At 37.7% G+C, this 18,174-nt stretch overlaps 1 protein-coding gene across 5 annotated transcripts in view; it reads right to left on the bottom strand.

Moving 5' to 3' along the window:
- The window catches only part of ZDHHC14 (zinc finger DHHC-type palmitoyltransferase 14), a 113,020-nt gene that overhangs the window by 15,753 nt on the left and 79,093 nt on the right, over window positions 1-18,174 (bottom strand). For all 5 annotated transcript variants that reach the window (XM_027815770.2, XM_014286138.3, XM_027815769.2 and 2 more), the window contains exons 4-6: window positions 9,303-9,440; window positions 5,374-5,422; window positions 470-572 (exon numbers count right to left, since the gene is read on the bottom strand). In XM_027815770.2, the coding sequence (XP_027671571.1) occupies window positions 470-572; window positions 5,374-5,422; window positions 9,303-9,440 (290 nt within the window). The remainder of the gene's footprint in view (window positions 1-469; window positions 573-5,373; window positions 5,423-9,302; window positions 9,441-18,174) is intronic.

Genomic DNA, 18,174 nt, shown 5'->3' with positions numbered 1-18,174 from the left:
TTATATGCTCCTTGCTGGAGGTTTTAGAACTGACTGACAAAGCAATTTCAATGGAAAAATAAAGGATGAAATTTTTGTTTTGAGAATTCAACATACTTTAAATTTTTTACAGTACAATTTTTGAGTCCAAGAATATTTAGGACTCCCAGTAAAAAACAGGTACTGAAAATTATTTAGTAATTTCCTATTGTATAAAATATACTTGTTTCTTTGTGTTGCCTCTTCTATATTTCCTATTTCAAGATACAGATCTGGGCAGAGTATGTAACCAGCACATCATCAAGCCACAACCAATACAGTTCAAAAGATCTCTTCTGATATTTTGAATCAAGCATGACCAAGTTACTACTACTTCCCTATCGAGACATTCATAAAATTACACAGATAGGTATGGTTTCTGTAAAAATAACGGAAAAACTTTCTCATTACTATTTAGAAACATATATGTAGAAATATGCTATGAACTTACATCTTCATTTGTGGTTTGATTGGAGCTGATCAAATACGTGTGAAAACCTGAGAGGCCAACAATGGACCATACTGAGAAAAAACACACCACAGCTTCCAGCACAGTAATTGAAAGTCAAGGAAATACATACAAATGGGAAAAAATAATTATATCCAATAACAAGTATTTACAATCACAAAATTCAAGGTAGTCAACTTAAAGTCCACAAGTCCCTTAAGATCCCTGGGACAGCAAAAACGAAACTCAGAAAAGCAAGCCTACTGTCACTAGGCTTTAGTGTACAGGCCACTGAATACCATCTACACAAGCAAATATTTAAGGGCCTGCAGACTGAAAAAGGCTAGAAACTACCGATGAGCAGTTCTGATCTTAATTGCTGAAATGCAAATTTTCACGTTCACCCTGTAAAAGTCCTTGTATTAAGACAGGTAAATTGACAAATAAAAGCAAATAATAGTTCTGATGGGGTGAGGGGAAGGTCAAACACAAGAGAGGTAAGCCAAGGTTAGCCAAAGAGCAAAGACTGAACAGAGGTATGTTTGTACAAATACTTAGTGCACAATGGGAGTCTTGAGCCAGGACTAAGGGTTCTAGATCTGTGCTCGTAAGTATAGCAACAACAACTGAGTAAGCGGCACTTCAGTCATGTCCTAACTGCTAGACTCTCCTGTCTTTCTTCTGTTACTGAAGCTCAGATGCTGGCAGGGATCCTAACACTGGCCTCAAAGTGCACGAGTCCAAGTAAAATATAAAGCACACTTACTCCCTCAAGTCCTTCTAATAACTGGATATATTCTACATTACAACTGTGGGGGCTGTAATACAACTGAATGGCCCAGCCCCAGCAAACAGCCTGGGGAACAACTGCTGTTAAGCCCGTGAGTGTGAATAGTTGGGGCAGGGTTGAATACTCAAAACTCTGCAGCATTTGTATGTACATTTAAATGTACCATTTAAAGAGGAAGACTATCAACGCCCAACTCACTGTGCTGCTATTAAAGAGTAGCTGAGGAATTACAAGAAGACTTTTTGAAGGCGACATCAGCCCAAATTCTAAGAAAATCACAAAAAATTGCAGAACAGAACTTGAAGTGAGAACAGAAGCAGTCAAAACATGCTTTGGTACAGCCACAAGTCACTCTGCTGGCATTTGCCTAGCACAGACAGAGCACCCGCCCTGTCAAATGCTGTTAGTCTGCATCCCAATGGCAGACTGCCACAATGGGGTGCAACATATGGGGGCTTGCACATAGGGCACTCAGATACTCCTATATGTGAGCTCATGGGGTGCTTTCTCACCTGCATGTTGTTGGGAGCAGCACAGGCAAACATACAGTAAATGCACTCACACCTCCGAGAGGGCAGCAAAGGTGTGCATGTGCTTGTTTCTGTGCACCACTAGAACTTTGTTCAAACTACCCATGTTTTCACTCCTTACACACTGCATAACACAAATGCCATGAAGAAGTAATCAGGCTTTGAAAGTGAGACTGGTGTACTAGGAAAGCCAGTCAGTGCTCAGTGTTGCACACTTACTACAGGTTCTATCATTCCTCTAACTCCAAAGGAGTCATGATCTCAGCAATAAGACAATAAAGTTGCTTTTAAACTTTATATAATCAAGCATAAAGAGCAACTTCCTATAGAAGGCTTCCTGCCATAGTTTTTTATTTATATACAATTTTATTTACACACAATAGTCATGAATGCAGAATACATCTGCTTTGAGACTGTTATTTCCTACAACACTTCAATAGCAAATTTTTTTTAGGGAACATGAATCAACAGCAGAAAAGGTTTTGGTTCCGAGAAAAACAGATATAATCAATCAGTAGGAACAAGACAACAGAAATAGAATAGGAATAAAAATTAATCTGTATGTTAACCATATGCCAACCTTCAGTGAAGTCAGTTTCCAAGACAACATCAAATCAAAATATTCCACAACAAGGACACAGCCTTAAAACACACACAAAACCATCTTTATCACTGAATCTTTCAATAGAAAAGAAATATGACAGCTCCTCACCATTGCAGAGACACAGACTAGAAAATGCATGGATGGACATAAGTATTTGTGATAAATAATCCTAATATTAGTTAACAGTGAAGAGTTCTGTATTGCAGGTCTGCTCTCAGCTAAAGAACTGGGAAATGCCAGAATTGTCTGTATAATGTCCCCTAGAACCTACTTTACTCAGGGTGGTTTTAAAAGCCAGAAAAGAGCCATTTGCATTCTGAGCAAATCTGTTCCAGAAGCAACAGGACGACTGAAGTGCACTGTTGAGCAGCACCTTCACTACTACCCCTCTCATCTCCTCCTCAAACTATGTGGAGTCAAACCTTCATAAGACAGGAACTGGATCGCAGCTGACTGTGCAAGTCGCAGCTAAAGCAAGGAGAATGAGGAAGCACGGATAAGGAAGCAGACTCTTGTTAGCATAGGGTTCAGAAAGGTGTAGGAGAAGGAAACAGCCCCAAAACATTAAGCACAACAGAAACTGGGCTTTGAGAGGGTAGAAATAGTAAGGAAGGCTGTAGATGAGCACTGTTGGGCAAAGTCTACACACCAAGACTAAGAGGCAGAATCACCAGCTCAGAAAAGGGGAACCTTAAAGGGAAAAGGGCTCCCTGCAACCTCATCAGATGACTGAGGACACCACTAACAGGACGCTCCTTGCCATTACACTCCAGAGAGTGCTGAAACGCGACTTTCTCCCTCCACCTGTTAATTCCTACTGACAACAGGGGGAACTCAGTTCAAAACATCTTTCAGTTTCCCGCTGAAAGGGAAGTCTTCTTCCTAAGAAAGAGACTTCTTTCACTTTCCCACACCAAGATCCAAAAAGATCTCTAGAACAGCAGGGGTGGTTTATGTTATTTTAACATGAGTCCATTAATTAAACATGAGTCCATTAATCAAAAACCAAACACAAAAAAAGCAATATATTCTCAACAAAGTATTACTTACTGTCATAATATGGTATAACGCTCCCTTGGCATCTCACATGGGGTTGTTAGCAAGATAGAAATGGGAGTGTTCTCTGTGCCTGAATTGACTGGCTTGCACCAAGGAAGCATTCCCAACACTATTTGGACAACATAATTTTTTTGCTGTTAGGAATCGTAACCAAGATATTAAATTGTCTAATATATCACTATCAAACCAGGCCATTTCTACAAGATGCGCTACCAAGCCTTTCAAAGCAGCACATCCCTGAATACAAATTATGAATAAGCAGCCCATTGTTCCTGTACAAGGATCTTCAAATGCATAATCAATTACCTTTTGATTTAAGGATAATTGAAAGCTATTCTCAGTTTGAAAATAGTCTGAAAGAATCATCTTTTCTAAGAAGTGATTGTAATTCTTTTAATTGGAAGCTGTTGTTGTGCCATTTAGCACAGTTCATTTGTGCTTTGTAAAATTATTTGTACAAAAAAAATCTGAATGGTGGCTTTGTTTAAAAATGGGAGTTCACAGCTCAGTGACTACCTGATGAACACACACACAGAAAGAAAACTGTATCTGCAGAACTTGGAGAATTTGACACTTTGAAAAACTACCTGGAAAGAGAGATCTGTTTTCATGCACAACTACACATGACAGAGTAAGTTTTTTCTTCCTACTCTTCTGTGGATAAGAGCAAACTGCGTGAGGCACAATGGACAAAAGACTTGTCCTTGGCACAAGTATGGGAAAGAATTCTTTTAATAGTATCTCTGCGGGAGGTGCAAACTGTTTATTCAGACATAAGCCATTCAAAACATATACGTAAAGAGTGGGAAGCTTACAGTCTGTACAGAAATGTAAAGAAGAAACTAAACAGTAATTATATCAGCTTCACATTTTCCCATTATGTTAGCTGCTTTTAGATAGAAGGAGGCTTTTCCATTCTCACAGAGTAGAAAATACCAGAAAGCTCCTGTGAAGTGATGAAAAGAACATGGAGTATTTACAGAACAGAACCACAGAAAGGTTTGGGTTGGAAGGGACCTTTAAAGATCATTTAAGCCAACCTGCCTGCCATGGGCAGGGACATCTTTCACTAGATCAGGTTGCTCAGAGCCCCATCTACCTGGCCCTGAACGCTTCCAGGGATGGGGCATCCACAGCTGCTCTGGGCAACCTGTTCCAGTATCTTACCACCCTCACTGTAAAAGCTTTCTTTGTTATAGCCAACCTAAAGCTACCCTCTTTCAGTTTAAAACCACTGCCCCTTGTCCTGTCACTAAAGACCCTGGTAAAATGTCTTTCAAGGTCTTTCTTATAAGCCCTCTTTATATTTCAAAAGACCACAGTGAGATCTCCACAGTCTTCTCCAGCCTGATGAGCAGTAGCAGCCCCTGTGTGTACGCATGTGTACACTTTTATGTAACTTAACAGAAGTTGATACCTGAAAATGACTTCTTAGAACAGTAAATCAGCATAAGCACGTTTTCAGGAACTGAACTCTTCAGGGACACCTTACGGTTTCAGTTGTTCCACAATCTACTCTTCCTATCCTGACAAGAATCAGCCATTTTGGATACTTTCGGTTGTAAAAGCAGAGGAATTATTGAATATCTTAAATTAAACCACAGCATGGTTATAGTGTGATACATATACACACACATATGAATTCCATCACAAATATATGGAGCATATTTCCATCACACATGGGAACTACAGACCTTTGTCAAGAGCACTATTCTGCAAAAAATGAAGAATAAAACCAGGCCAGGCTATGCAGTCTCCTTCCTACCTCCAACATGTGGCGAGAAATCCTATTGTGCAGGAAGTGATGAAACCATTAACTGATAAAAGTCCCAAATGCACATATCCAACAACAGCATGAAAACAAGCAAAACCACATCTCGTTATTTTGCAACAAGATCTACAATTTGTTTCAGTGAAAGGATATCTTGCAGGACTGTCCTTCAGGGCATTAAGGAACCCTGTTTGTTGAGAACCTGTAGAAATAGAACCCAAAAATACCACCTGAGTAAGAAATTGGACTATAAGCTGTTTTCACCATAGTTAACACAATATTTGAAGATAACCAAGTAATCATAGAATAGATTTACTAATACTGCTCAGCAGCAGCCATATCAGAAAAAAAATGGGTAAGTTATCAGGTCTAACATCTGCAGAATATTTTCTCAGTCATACCAAACTGATGCACACATACTTTCCCATGAACAAGATCTCTGATTACCCCTGTTCTTTTCAGACCTAATATGGAAACAAAAAATAATAAGCTACTTCCAAAATTTGAAATAATATTTTTCAGAGTAACTTTTTGACTTGGAAAATTTATGTTATACATGCAGATTCTCAACTTCCCTCCTTTGTCTGGAAGCAGCCAAAGACTATAATCCTGCTCCTACTGCACCTGCACAGGTTTTTCTTATAGGTGCTTGTTGTCTCTGGGCAAATAAGAGATTATCTACTAGCTGAAAAGGTCTCAAAAGCAGCATGATCCAATGAATAAGAAATGCAGAAGCATCCACTTGGGTTCCACAACCATGAGATATTAATCAAAAAGGGTAGTTCGACAATTTGCTGATTGCAACAAATGAATATGTTTGTAGAAACAGACTCATTCTCACATAGCTATAGGCACATAGTTCATATTTTACTGTATAATTTAAATGATTTAAATGCATCAGGTTGAAAGTCTGCAAGGTCACAATAAAAATGTTCTCCTTAGCTAAATTCATCTGAAGAGAAAAGAATCTTGTCTTTAAAATAAAAAGAAAAATACATATGTATGTGTGTACACAGATATATATTCTTTAGACCTGCCTGGCCAATTTTACTGTTTGCCATTACAAAGGGAAAGTTACTTACCTCATATTTGTGAGCCTTTTCAGACTCTCATAACTGTTTCTTAGCCTCAAGGTACAAGACTAATGGAACTTCCCCTACCTTCTTACTATTTTTAGGATCCTTAATGGCAATGGCAGCAGGTAGGTGTGATGTCTATTCCCTACTGCTGATGACACTCTTCCAAGCAGTTCCCAATACATCAGAAGGGGAAGGTTCCTCACTGCAACAAACAGTTGAAATACTGATGCCTCAAACAGAGCTGAGTAACCATGAAGACACATACTGCTACTGAAAATGTGTTAAGCTTGGGGATATGGAAGAAGATCTTGCAAGACAATACCTTTAAAGTATCTGATTTACAAATTCATTTTATTATCTTCAATAATATTATGTGCATGTAGTCTTAATCCTGGAAGGGCATTTTTCCAATAAATCTCATCACTTCTTAGGCCCAAAAAATTGTAAAAACGCCAGCTTGCAAGATGTATTAAAAAGTGATACAAATTTTAAAATCCATCTAAATCAAGGGACATTTAAAAAATAAATAAAAAAAAAATATTCCTGTGTAATCAACAATCTCAGAAAAGGAACTTCTCTATTAGGATGAACCAAAAAGGATATTTTTTTTTAATGTCAATGCTTATAAGTTGTTATAAGTATCCCTCAGTCCCTTCCTAAAGGAATATTATCAGAAGGCAGTTTAACACAAGATAACTAGAATAAAGTGCTGCTGAAGGTAATCCTACTAGGATTGTCTTCCAAGAAGATAAGAACAGGATTTGACTAAATCAGCAGGTCTCTAGAATCAAAAATTTTGCCAGGACTTATGGAAATATATATGGATTATTTTGAAACACGGCAGGAAGATCACCATCCCAAGTCTGAAAACTGAGACTTTGTTCAGACATGGTAACACAAAGCAGTCTGTGCCAAATGCAAAGGTTCAAATTAAGTAACTGAGAATCCTGCTTACTGGTTAGCATCAGCTGAAGACCTGCAGGGCTGCAAAACAGAACAAAAATGGTTGAGTGGTACCTATTTGGAAGGTAGATATGAGGACTTCTAGAAGCGTGGTGGGCACAGAGAGAGTGGAGCGATCAATATAAGAAAACCTTGTTTGTGAACAATTCTTTTTTTAGACACAGTCTAAGATTACAGTAGATAAATTTGAAAGTTGGGCTTGAAGCTCAAATGGAGCAAACAGACATCGAGGAACTAATCACAATTCTTACCTGCTCCCATTGCCTTTGAGGACCAACCAATCTTTAGAACTAAGGAGGTTTTTCCTGTCTCATCCAAACTAGATAAACCTCCATAGCAAAAATATTTCCCAGCTGATATTCTTAGACAATTTAGCATTTCACATTCACTGTACATTTTCTGTGTTACCTACACAATGCTAAAGCGCTTCTCAACCACACATTTCATTTCTCTGCTCTTTGTCTAATTCATGCTTAGAATTAGGCATGGACACTGTAAAGTTAAAATCCACTGGGTAAGTCTACTTAACAGAGAGAACATGAAATATTGGAAGAATATTGGTAATTCATATGCTGAAAACTAAAGAAAAAAAGCGCGGTAGTCTGTGAAATAAAGACAAGCTAGCTTCAAAAGTAGCTTTACATTGTCAGACTGGTAATGTTTTCAACTACTGAATTCTAGCAAAGTAAGATGACAGAAAAAATCCCATGTGTCCTTTTTACATGTAAAACATGCGTATGTGCATACTCATGTATGCTCAAATAAATGTCAAGGATTTGAACTATTTATGGAAAGGGTTCTTTTTCCAATAATTACTCTTCCCTTTTCAAACAATACGGGTATCTTATCTCTGCTCTTTCAGCTGGTATTAGAAATGCTGCATCTGGCAGTGAGAACAACTTGTTGATCCAGACTCCCTCAAAATTAGGTGCCCCTAGTTCTAGCTTATGTGCTAGATCTCTGAGCTATAGGAGAGCCATGCAATGCTCACATCCTTTTTCTGTAAAGGACAAATATGAACAGGAGTTGTGCTTTTTAAAATACTAATTTTCCCTGCACAGTGTAAGCAGTTTAGGAAACAATCTGGCATATTTTTCAGTAAAACATTGTCTAAATATTGCCATTATTAAGTTAACTTTATAAATGTGTTAGAAACTGAAATATTACTTCTATCAGGTTACTGTTGTAACACAGAATACAAAGAAATATAAAGATCACATTTTCAAAATGATTAAAGAAATATTCTTCAAGGTAATATCCTATATAATTAGTGAAAAGCTTCCTAATGGTAATGGGTTAAAAAACCTCCATGACATACAAAAGGTCTTTAAAGACAAGTCATATAACCGATCACCATAAACTACAACATCATCATAATACAGGAGCTAAGAAAATTTGTTTGAAGTGTGTGAAAAAAAAAACCAGTACCAGAAAAAGTCTTGATCTCATCCAACCCAAAATACAAATAAAAATCAATCTCACACTCATGAATATTCGTCTTTCTATAACTTGTCTGATTCACTCCATTATGAATTGGTTATTCTCAGAAATGTCTATGCAAATGAAAGTAACTTGTGTTAAAAATAGGGTAGATAAAGATGTAAAACTAAAGAGCAAACAACAAAAAGTATAGAATAGCTCCAACCTATTTCCTAGTAATTCACCTGTTTGTTTGGACAACAAGTGACCCACGACTGCAGGTAAAAAAGCACACAAAAATTCTTTGGCAAAATAATACTATCTGTATATTTAGACATACAGTATGTGTGCTGCCTTTCCAATAAATCATCCATAAAAGGACAAAAACATTAAGAAAATTAACACTGTATTAAGATAAAGCCAGCACTAGATCAATGACTATCATGACCAGGGTCTGTTATAGACCAGAACAGGACTCACTGGGGATTGTGAAGCTTCAGAGAAAAGGCAAATAAATAAATAAATAAATAAATTAACCCTGAATGATCAAAAGATTAACTTAAAAATAAAGAACTCAAGCAAATGGCTACATACGTAATCTGATTTCACCAGCATACTTACGAAGGATGACGTGGGTGATAACGAATGCAAATATAAAGACTGTCAGAAAGGACAGAGATAAAATAAACATATAAAAAAATCTGTAGTTTCTTTTCCCCACACAGTTGCCTACCCAGGGACAGTGGTGATCAAACCGTTCTGAAATGAGAGGCAGAAGAAAAAAAAATGGAAAACAATTAATAAAATGCTGTTTATTTGAAAAATGCTCTCTGAATACTTCATTAAAACTCATGATTTAACTGGCATTTGCAAATTAGCCACAAAGAAATTCTTATTTAGAAAGGAAAAAATAGAAAAGAAAAAAAAAAAAGGAGTATTTCAATGAAACCTTACAACTTTTAAAGAAATCAAAGCATGGCTGAGGTGAACTGTAAAACTAGCAGCATTATTGTGATAAATTGTGCAGTCAGACCAGTAAGCATGTATTTATCCACTGTCACATGGAGCAGTACCAACTGAAGCTGTATTTTATTTTGAAAAAATAAGGTTTTTTTTCCTTCTAGTGACTCTTCTACTAAAAACTGGAGGTTTTGATCTTTTTTTATTTATATATGTCATGATCACAACTCTGACATATGTCTACCATCTTCTCATCCATCCATTATGGTACGTTGAAATATTTACACGCTTCACTTCCTTCTATTGCTTCACTCAAAACATTCTCTATTCGAGACCACCTGTTTTTCCACTTAGAGTTTACACTGCCATACAAAACCATTAAAAAAAGCAAAATCATTCACATAAACCGTTTTTCAAATGTTACAATTCAGTCTTGTAAAATTTGCTTGTACTGCTTTTGGTTTGGGTTTTCTTTTTGTTTTAATAATCTATTCCATCTTGCAGAAGTTTTCTGTAAACCACATGGTATAAAAACTGGTAGATGTCATCCGAATGCTCTGTTACCCTTTGCGCTATCGGTTCCCTCTTCTTTTTACTAAAGCAAACCCTTTCCTTTTATTTCCTGGAGAGATTAACTCATTCATGAGACAGGAAAAGACCAGGGCGGGTCAGGTAAGTGTCCCCAGTGCGGAGGAAATGCCCCAGTGCTGGAAAACACCAGAGGGAACGGTTCACTCTGCTTCTTCCCAGGCAGCCTGGCCCCCTGCTCCCCGTCACAGTATGCCAGGGAATGGAAACAGAGTGATTGTCAGGAAACATTCTGGCATTTCCTAATATTGCTTTGGAGAGATTACACTGACAGAATTTTAAATTTTTTAATCAAATCCAAGATCATAAACCAGATGCTTTCATGCTGACTCTCTCTCACTCTCTGATCCTTGTCCAAATCCTGTTTTGGTTTTGTGACTTTTTTTGCCTCCATTGACGTACGATATCAAAATATTTGTAATTCCACAGGAAAGGCAATCTATACATTTGAAGTCCTATGTTAAAAAGGCACATCTGTCCAAGCACATCAGTTTATTTTAGCTATGGCTTTATGTTAAAGACCTAGATTAGAGGTTTTCCTTGAAGGATGTGTTTAGTACTATCTTCATTTTAAAAAAATAATAAATGTCAAACCAACATGTATAACAGATTTCTGAGTTCACCAGACTTTCAGGGTTTTTTAAAATGGTTTTGCGTGACAGCTGTTTGGACCACATGTTTCTTCCATAAATCTGTTTCAGATTCCAATGGGGCTATTCAAGGTAAAGTTATTGAACTTTCTTAGGATAAGGCTTCAGAAATAACTTGATTTAATGAGCACCACTAAGAATACCAAGAACTAAACACACTGCTATCTGAAAAGGTACACGATACTATCTTTACTTAGTGCGATACAGTTGTATTCCCAAAATAAGTTGACATTGCATTTGAACAGTGTTTCTTTTCACATTTGTGCTTCTGAATGAGTCCTTATGTTTTGATAAACACTTAACAGCATTTAATGGGTACTTAATACAGACCTGAGCAAATAATAACACAAAAAAAAATACAGTTACAGAGCCTTTTAAGGAGCATAATCCTAGGGTACTTTTGAATCCTACTGCTTCAGAAAAAAAAAAATCATTACATGTCTTTGGAAGACAAATTCTGCATATACACATTCATTCTCTTCTATGCTGACACTGTAGGAAGCAATAAATTATATCAACATAAAGCTCAGTTTCTAGCCATGAAACAATATTTAGATGTATGTAGACATCTATTTGATAGATTCAGATAAATGTAGACAAACATAAAACCAACACTTCCATCTATAAACACACATACACATATATATAGACACATATATACTCCTTACTAAAGGCTGACTCGGTATGTTTAACCTAATTTGTCACTCCAACTTCTGTCTTCAAACTTTCTTGGTAAACTGAAAGGCTCTGCTTTCTCAATTAACAGCTTCATATGATTGATAACTACCTAAGATGTTCATAAAGCAGAAATGGACAAAAAAGGCTGGATATGAAACACACTGCTACAGTGTTAAATACGAATCAATTCTAATGAAAAAGGGCAAGTATTATAAGGGTTTACGTGAGTGTTACAAATGAATAAACTGGGCCTCATTTTTCTCGGTCATAAAATGGAAAGGGACGTGACATTTATGCTATATGCCACAAACCAGCATATTAAAAAGCAAGGAATTATTCCACTCAGCAGAGCACAAACATGTAAATGCCAGTTAAAGATAATAGCCTTACAGCTTGTGAGCAGCTCTGCTTAGTTGTTAACACAAGAGAAAACAGCCAATCCCGGCAAGATGAACAGACGCATACAAAACAGAAGCTTCTAATGCTGTTAAGGAAATCCAAACTCTTAAATCTAGAGCTGTTTATTCTTCCTTAGAAAAATACATGGCTTAGTAAGTATTAATGAAGAAATAACACGATATCTTAAGGTTCACCTCCAGCACTCCAGATGCCTGCAAACTGAACAACCAATGATTTGGAGAAGGAAGCTCTGCCTGACATCTCTACTTGCTTGGACAATGTTGGCAGCAAAATTAAGATTTGCCTTCACTGAGCAATGAGAAACTACTGATGCTGAGAAAAACTGTGAATTCCAGCCCTCGTAAACTTAAAATGCAGAGCAAATACAAATGCAACTGGTTATTATAAAGAATAATAGACTGTTCAGAGGTGATCACTGCAGTCCTGGTTTACATTTATAGGGTATAGAATACATGCTGCTGTATTCAATCATACATTTGTGACAAGGTTAATGTAAAAATATTTGAGGTAAATGAAGAGCATCAAAACACTGGCAATACAAACTCTTGTTAATAAAAAGTGTATTACAACTCAATGAAGGAGGAAGAAAGCTGCAAGAGCTGCAAAGTTTGTCTACAGAAGCATCCCCTGGATAGAAAAGTTGCGACAGATCATCTCCTTGCACTCAATTTTAAGCAAAGGCAGCAAGGTATTTGTCTTCAGGATGTAGTATGACATTACAGCTTTATCACACTAATCAAGAACTACTACTAAAACAGATGGGCCAGCTTCACCCCTTTTAGCAGTCCTGTGAACAATCTCTTGCCTGTGTGTTCATGGCTCTCCGTCCTCAGGCCAAGCTTGGTGTTCATTTTGCCTTGTGGGGAGCTGGCTGACAGAGCCAGATGAACTTAAAACTATGGTTAATTTTCTGTTGCCTGTGTGTCCAAACAGCTCATTACAATATCAGGCAAACACCAAAGCTGGCCTAAGTGAAGCAGTGAGAACACACTACCAGAGAAGGGATGAAATGATCCTTTCAGCAGCAGCAGCGTGTTAATTCAGCTTAGCTGTAACACCAACCTTACTATAGGTTAACACTTATCAGGACTGCAGGAGAAATCCAGTTTTGATTAATTTTTCAGGGTCTGACAACAAAGGCTGAAGCAAACAAAAAAGACTGAGAAAATGTGTGAACAGCTTATAAGGTGAAGTATCAATGAAAAAGAGGAGATGGGTAAATGGAGACAAGATGTTGCTGTAAAGACCACTGACCACCAGAGAGGCAAGAAACCTCAAAAGCTGTCAGTAAACCTGCATCAGTGACTTTATTTTACCAGTCTTTAACCAGGTGATTAGCAACTTCAAATTTGGATAATAACTTTTGAGGATAACCAGCATCCCCGTAACCAAATCCAAAGCGTGAGGCTTCACAAGCTAACCAAGCCAATCTAAAAGCTTATAGCAGTGAAAGAGATGTCACATGCTGCCTTTCCTGCCACTTCATCCCGCTTCCTTCTCTCATTGTCTAAGCTGCTGATGACTCAGGTCAGTTCCCTGAACTGGCAGGAAAGAAAAAAAGGGAACTATTTTGCTCATTGCTCAGTGAGAAAAACTGACTTGCCAATGGCTGTGTGTTACTATGGGCTGTATGAACAGATGCAAAGGACAGAATCACACAAATGGGAGAGGGAGGAAAGAGAGGATGAAGTTCAGATACTGTCCCTTTGGAAGCAGCAAGCTGTCAGCATGATACAGCTGTCTCATTAACACTCACATAATAATATATACTAACTGGATGACAGAAGAACATATAAGTTACATCATACCTTAGACATTTATCAGGTTTCACCTTCCCTGAAACATTTACATTTTAAAACTTGCTTAGGAAACATCATCTGCTGGGTATCTGTCCTGGTTTCAGCTAGAAGAGAGTTAATTTTCTTCTCAGTAGCTGGTACGATGCTGTGTTATGGATTTGGTATGAGTTGATAACACACTGATGTTTTAGTTGTTGCTAAGTAGTGCTAACTCTAAATCAAGGACTTTTCAAGTTTCCCATGCTCTGCCAGTGAGCAGGGGCATAAGAAGCTGGGAGGGAGCAGAGCCAGGACAGCTGACCCCAACTGGCCAAAGGGATGTTCCCTACCATGGGACGTCATGCTCAGCATATAGAGCTGGAGGAAGAAGAAGGAATGGGGACACATTCGGAGTGATGGTGTTTGTCTACCCAAGTGACCATGACACGTGATGGAGCCCTGCTTGCCTGGGGATGGCTGAGCACCTTCCTGCCCATGGGCGGTGGTAAATTAATTCCTTGTTTTGCTTTGCGTGTGTATGTGGCTTTTGCTTTACCTATTAAACTGTCTTTATGTCAACCCACGAGCCTTCCCACTTTTACCCTTCTGATTCTCTCCCCCATCCCACCAGGTGAGGGGAGGGAGTGAGCAGCTGTGTGGGGCTTAGTTGCCAGCTCAGGTTAAAGCACAACACATAAAACTGAGAACGTTTCCCTTTTTAATAAGCAGTGGTCTTGTAAATAAAGAGTGTTTCCTTCAGAAGCCACACCAAATTATGCTCCTTGCTGCTCAGAACCAAAGAGTCAAATCTCTTACTTTTCTACTGCACAGCAAGTAGACTCTTAAATCCTTAAAAGTTCAGCTTCCATTTTTCAGTCACTGCACTCCAGGAAATCACATACAAAATGACCCCAAAGCTTTCCTTCCTCTTTCAAAACACTTAATAAAAGCTTTAAAATTGACAATGAACAAAAAAGCATTTTTACACGGAACATTTGTAGGCCAGCTTGGCCCTTCAGGTTGCAGCTTTTCTCATCTGTTCACACTGTGACTTCAGAAACATTAATATTATTTATGAACTGCTTCCTTTTTCTTTTGCTCAACTGGATCACTGCTAACATACATTTTCTAAAGCTTTATGTGAATGCATGTCTCAAAAAGAAAAAGTCTACAGGTGCAAAAATATCTAGGTCACATTACTATGAGATTCCAATAAGCGCAAGTTAGAATTCACTTGCTAATTCTTCCATCCCATTCAGGCAAAGCATTGTAGGGCAAAGACAAACCTGAGTCATTCACCAAACGTTACTTTCTTTCTTTAACACATGCAAACATGCATCCCAGGACTGGGAAGGGTCAACAACCCACTATTCAAACCTTGCATCACTCAAAAAATCATATCACAACTCAAGCAACTGGGCCAGTGTTGGAAGAAGGGTTCACCGGAGTCAAGAAGACGCTCAATATGACTTATGCATCTTGCTCAACTTTATTAGTTTCTAACACTACTTACATAGAACCGATACACATGCATATTCGTAAAGCAGAAATATAATTGGTTAGTAGTCTCTAAACGCGCGTGGTTCTCACACCCCTAATTATCATGACTAAAATAAGCATTCTATCCGTGTAGCTAACTGTGTTGCTGTGCTTCAGCCTTGTAGTTTGTTACTCCCTATTTTCCCATACCGGTCCCTATCTTTCTTGGCCTTGCATCTGCCCTCCCAGCAGCTGTAGCTTGTTACAGCCACGGCCTGTTGGCACAACATAATTACTTGGTCTCGGGATTCAAGAATAGCTCAAGGCTACCTTTCTTGTTAACTTCAGCACAGCAACTTCAGTACAATTCTGATTACAGGCCTATTCTAATACCAGGCCTGGACTGTGCAGATCTTCAGAGATTCTAAGGCCATGCTTCTGCAGCCATTCTTCTACAGGCCAGCATTACTCAAAATTACTTTTGATAGCAGTAGTACAACATAGGACTACAAAGTCCATTGTTGTGGATGCACACTGAGCAATTATGTAGAGATAGAGACATCTGCACATCTTTATAATGATGACAATTACAGCTTTTTGTAGGACTATGATGTCATGATATGACCACATCTATTCAGGCTTCTTGACTTGATATTCTGTATGACAAATGGTACTTTCAGAATTTGGTTGCTCTTGGAATATTTCGGAAAATAAATGAGGTTTTAGAAGTCCATATAAGGAATACTTTTTACTACAAAAAGTATCTATTGTCCAATCCCAACAGCCTACTAAGTTATGTATGCATGCACAAAAGCAAATATAACCATGGCATTAAAACCTTTACAGTCTGTTCAGATGTCTGGTAGTTTAACATAATTAATAAAAAAATCTTGTATCTGATATACATAGCACATTCATAAAAACTATCCTTAGCTCAGATGTTCCATTCCACTGACCGAAGTCACCACTCCTAAGAAAATTGCTTATTATATTTAAAAAAAACACTGATGGGACTTGCCATCAATTGGCAACAGCAATCAAATACATGGATCAATTTAACTTACACAACATTCACCTGTGTGACAGTCATTCCCCTGACAATGCTTTTGCTGTTACTTTTGTGAAATAAAATCAGAGTAGAAAATCATATTAAAAAAAGAAGGTGAATAACAAAAGACTGATTGCAAGTTACATTTATATGCATGCTGATGTTATTTTAGAACATCTGTTATGGACAATGCACAATGGGTCCTTTAAATCACTGAGCTTCAGTACTTTTGTACTCTGATCCCAAATCAAAACTCCCCAAGAAAATCAAATGGAACAGAAAGAGCTTTCTAGCCTCAAGTTTACATTTGGGAACCACTTACCAAAGGTTTACTCCAGATTACATACTGTATGCTACACTAATCTCTACAAGGTGATGCAAACTGAAACAGCAATGTAATATTGGGAAAGATGGTCCTCTATTAATGAAATAAATTAATAGTGCGCATGGGTATCTACAGCAAAAAGTCAATCAGAAACACACTACTCAACACATATTTCACTCTCGTTGTTTAAATACTGTTCCAGACAGCTAAACTGTCAGGGTGAGATTTTTAAGAAAATCAGTTGCAAGTCGAATTCTGCCATGCTAATCAACTTCAATAGTAGCAGACTAATATTATTTACAAAAAAACCCAAACCCTCATGCTTAATTTTTTTTAATAAAAAGAGGAATTGATCTGTTAGGAAAACATCCAGCCATTGCTCTAGGACAGCTCATAGTAATTAAACTATATTGTCACATAGCTCACTTCACTGCTACCTCCAATAATAAATGTTGACTAATTAACAACAAACCTCTTTTACTGCATGCATGTTAATGATGGCATTTTCAAAGGCAGCAGCAGCAGCAGTTGAGAATGACTGTTCTTTGATAGGTATGGGGAGTGCACAGTAAAGGACCTCACTGGTTAACAACCTCTCCTTACATACCTATTCTTGTCAATACAATACCTTCACATATCAGTAGCCAAACAAGTGCCAGACACACACCCAACTGTGAAGGATGAGAGCTAAAAACTCCACCTTGTCCCTATGGGAAGCACAGTGTCCATACCACGTATTAGCTTCTACAAAATTCATGGATTTTTTCTTCTACATGAAGACCCTTCCCCCCCACCCCACTTCTGTTGCTGCTTTGCATCTGCCTTTGAATTCCTTAACTATCTTTCAAATTGTTATTGCACCAAATAAACTTTAGGTTCCTAACTTTTTCCCTGCGTTTCCCCCTCTCCCCCGGTAACTCCTCTGTAATTTTTACTCTGACGTCTGAGGTTTACATCATTTACACAGTTGGGTGTTGTGATCATTTCTGCTTTTATATAGATATAAAAATACAAATCTAACAATATATAAGCCACAATATCTCTCTGAAGTAACCTATAATACTATTATCTTTCTAAAAGAGGCTTTGTACTATATTTCCCAGTGCTTCAGCTTAGACTTAAAAACTCTTTGACACACATGCCATGCTTCCTGAATTTCTAAAGTACATCTAGTATACAGATGGCACAATCATAAACAAATAATATATAATTTCTGTAAGTGCTGTCTGTACTCCATTTGGCAGCTTTTTGAGTGCCCCAAAAAGGTAACACAAAGAGCCAAAGTACTTTCTCATATGTAAAAACTAGGAAAAAATACACAAGAAAAGAAAGGGAAAAAAAAATCCCAAAACATAGCAATCAACTTTGTCATTTTTACTGTTCAGCTGAAAAGTCACTTCAAGAGATCTGGAGCTAAAGTGTAACAGGTTCAAAAATCAGGCCCCAAAATGAAGTGAAAATTGTTCTCTCTTTGTTGCAGGAAATGTAAGGAAAGAAAAGGGTAAAGGTCATGAAAAGGAACTAAAAGCAAGAAGGGTGATAATAAGGTAATGAAGGAAGAGTGCTA

This window comes from Falco cherrug, chromosome 6, assembly GCF_023634085.1.
Source record: "Falco cherrug isolate bFalChe1 chromosome 6, bFalChe1.pri, whole genome shotgun sequence".
In the NCBI taxonomy this organism is placed as follows: Eukaryota; Metazoa; Chordata; class Aves; order Falconiformes; family Falconidae; genus Falco; species Falco cherrug.
The sequence above is the reverse complement of the archived record's forward strand: the minus strand, read 5'-3'. Positions and strand labels throughout refer to the sequence as shown.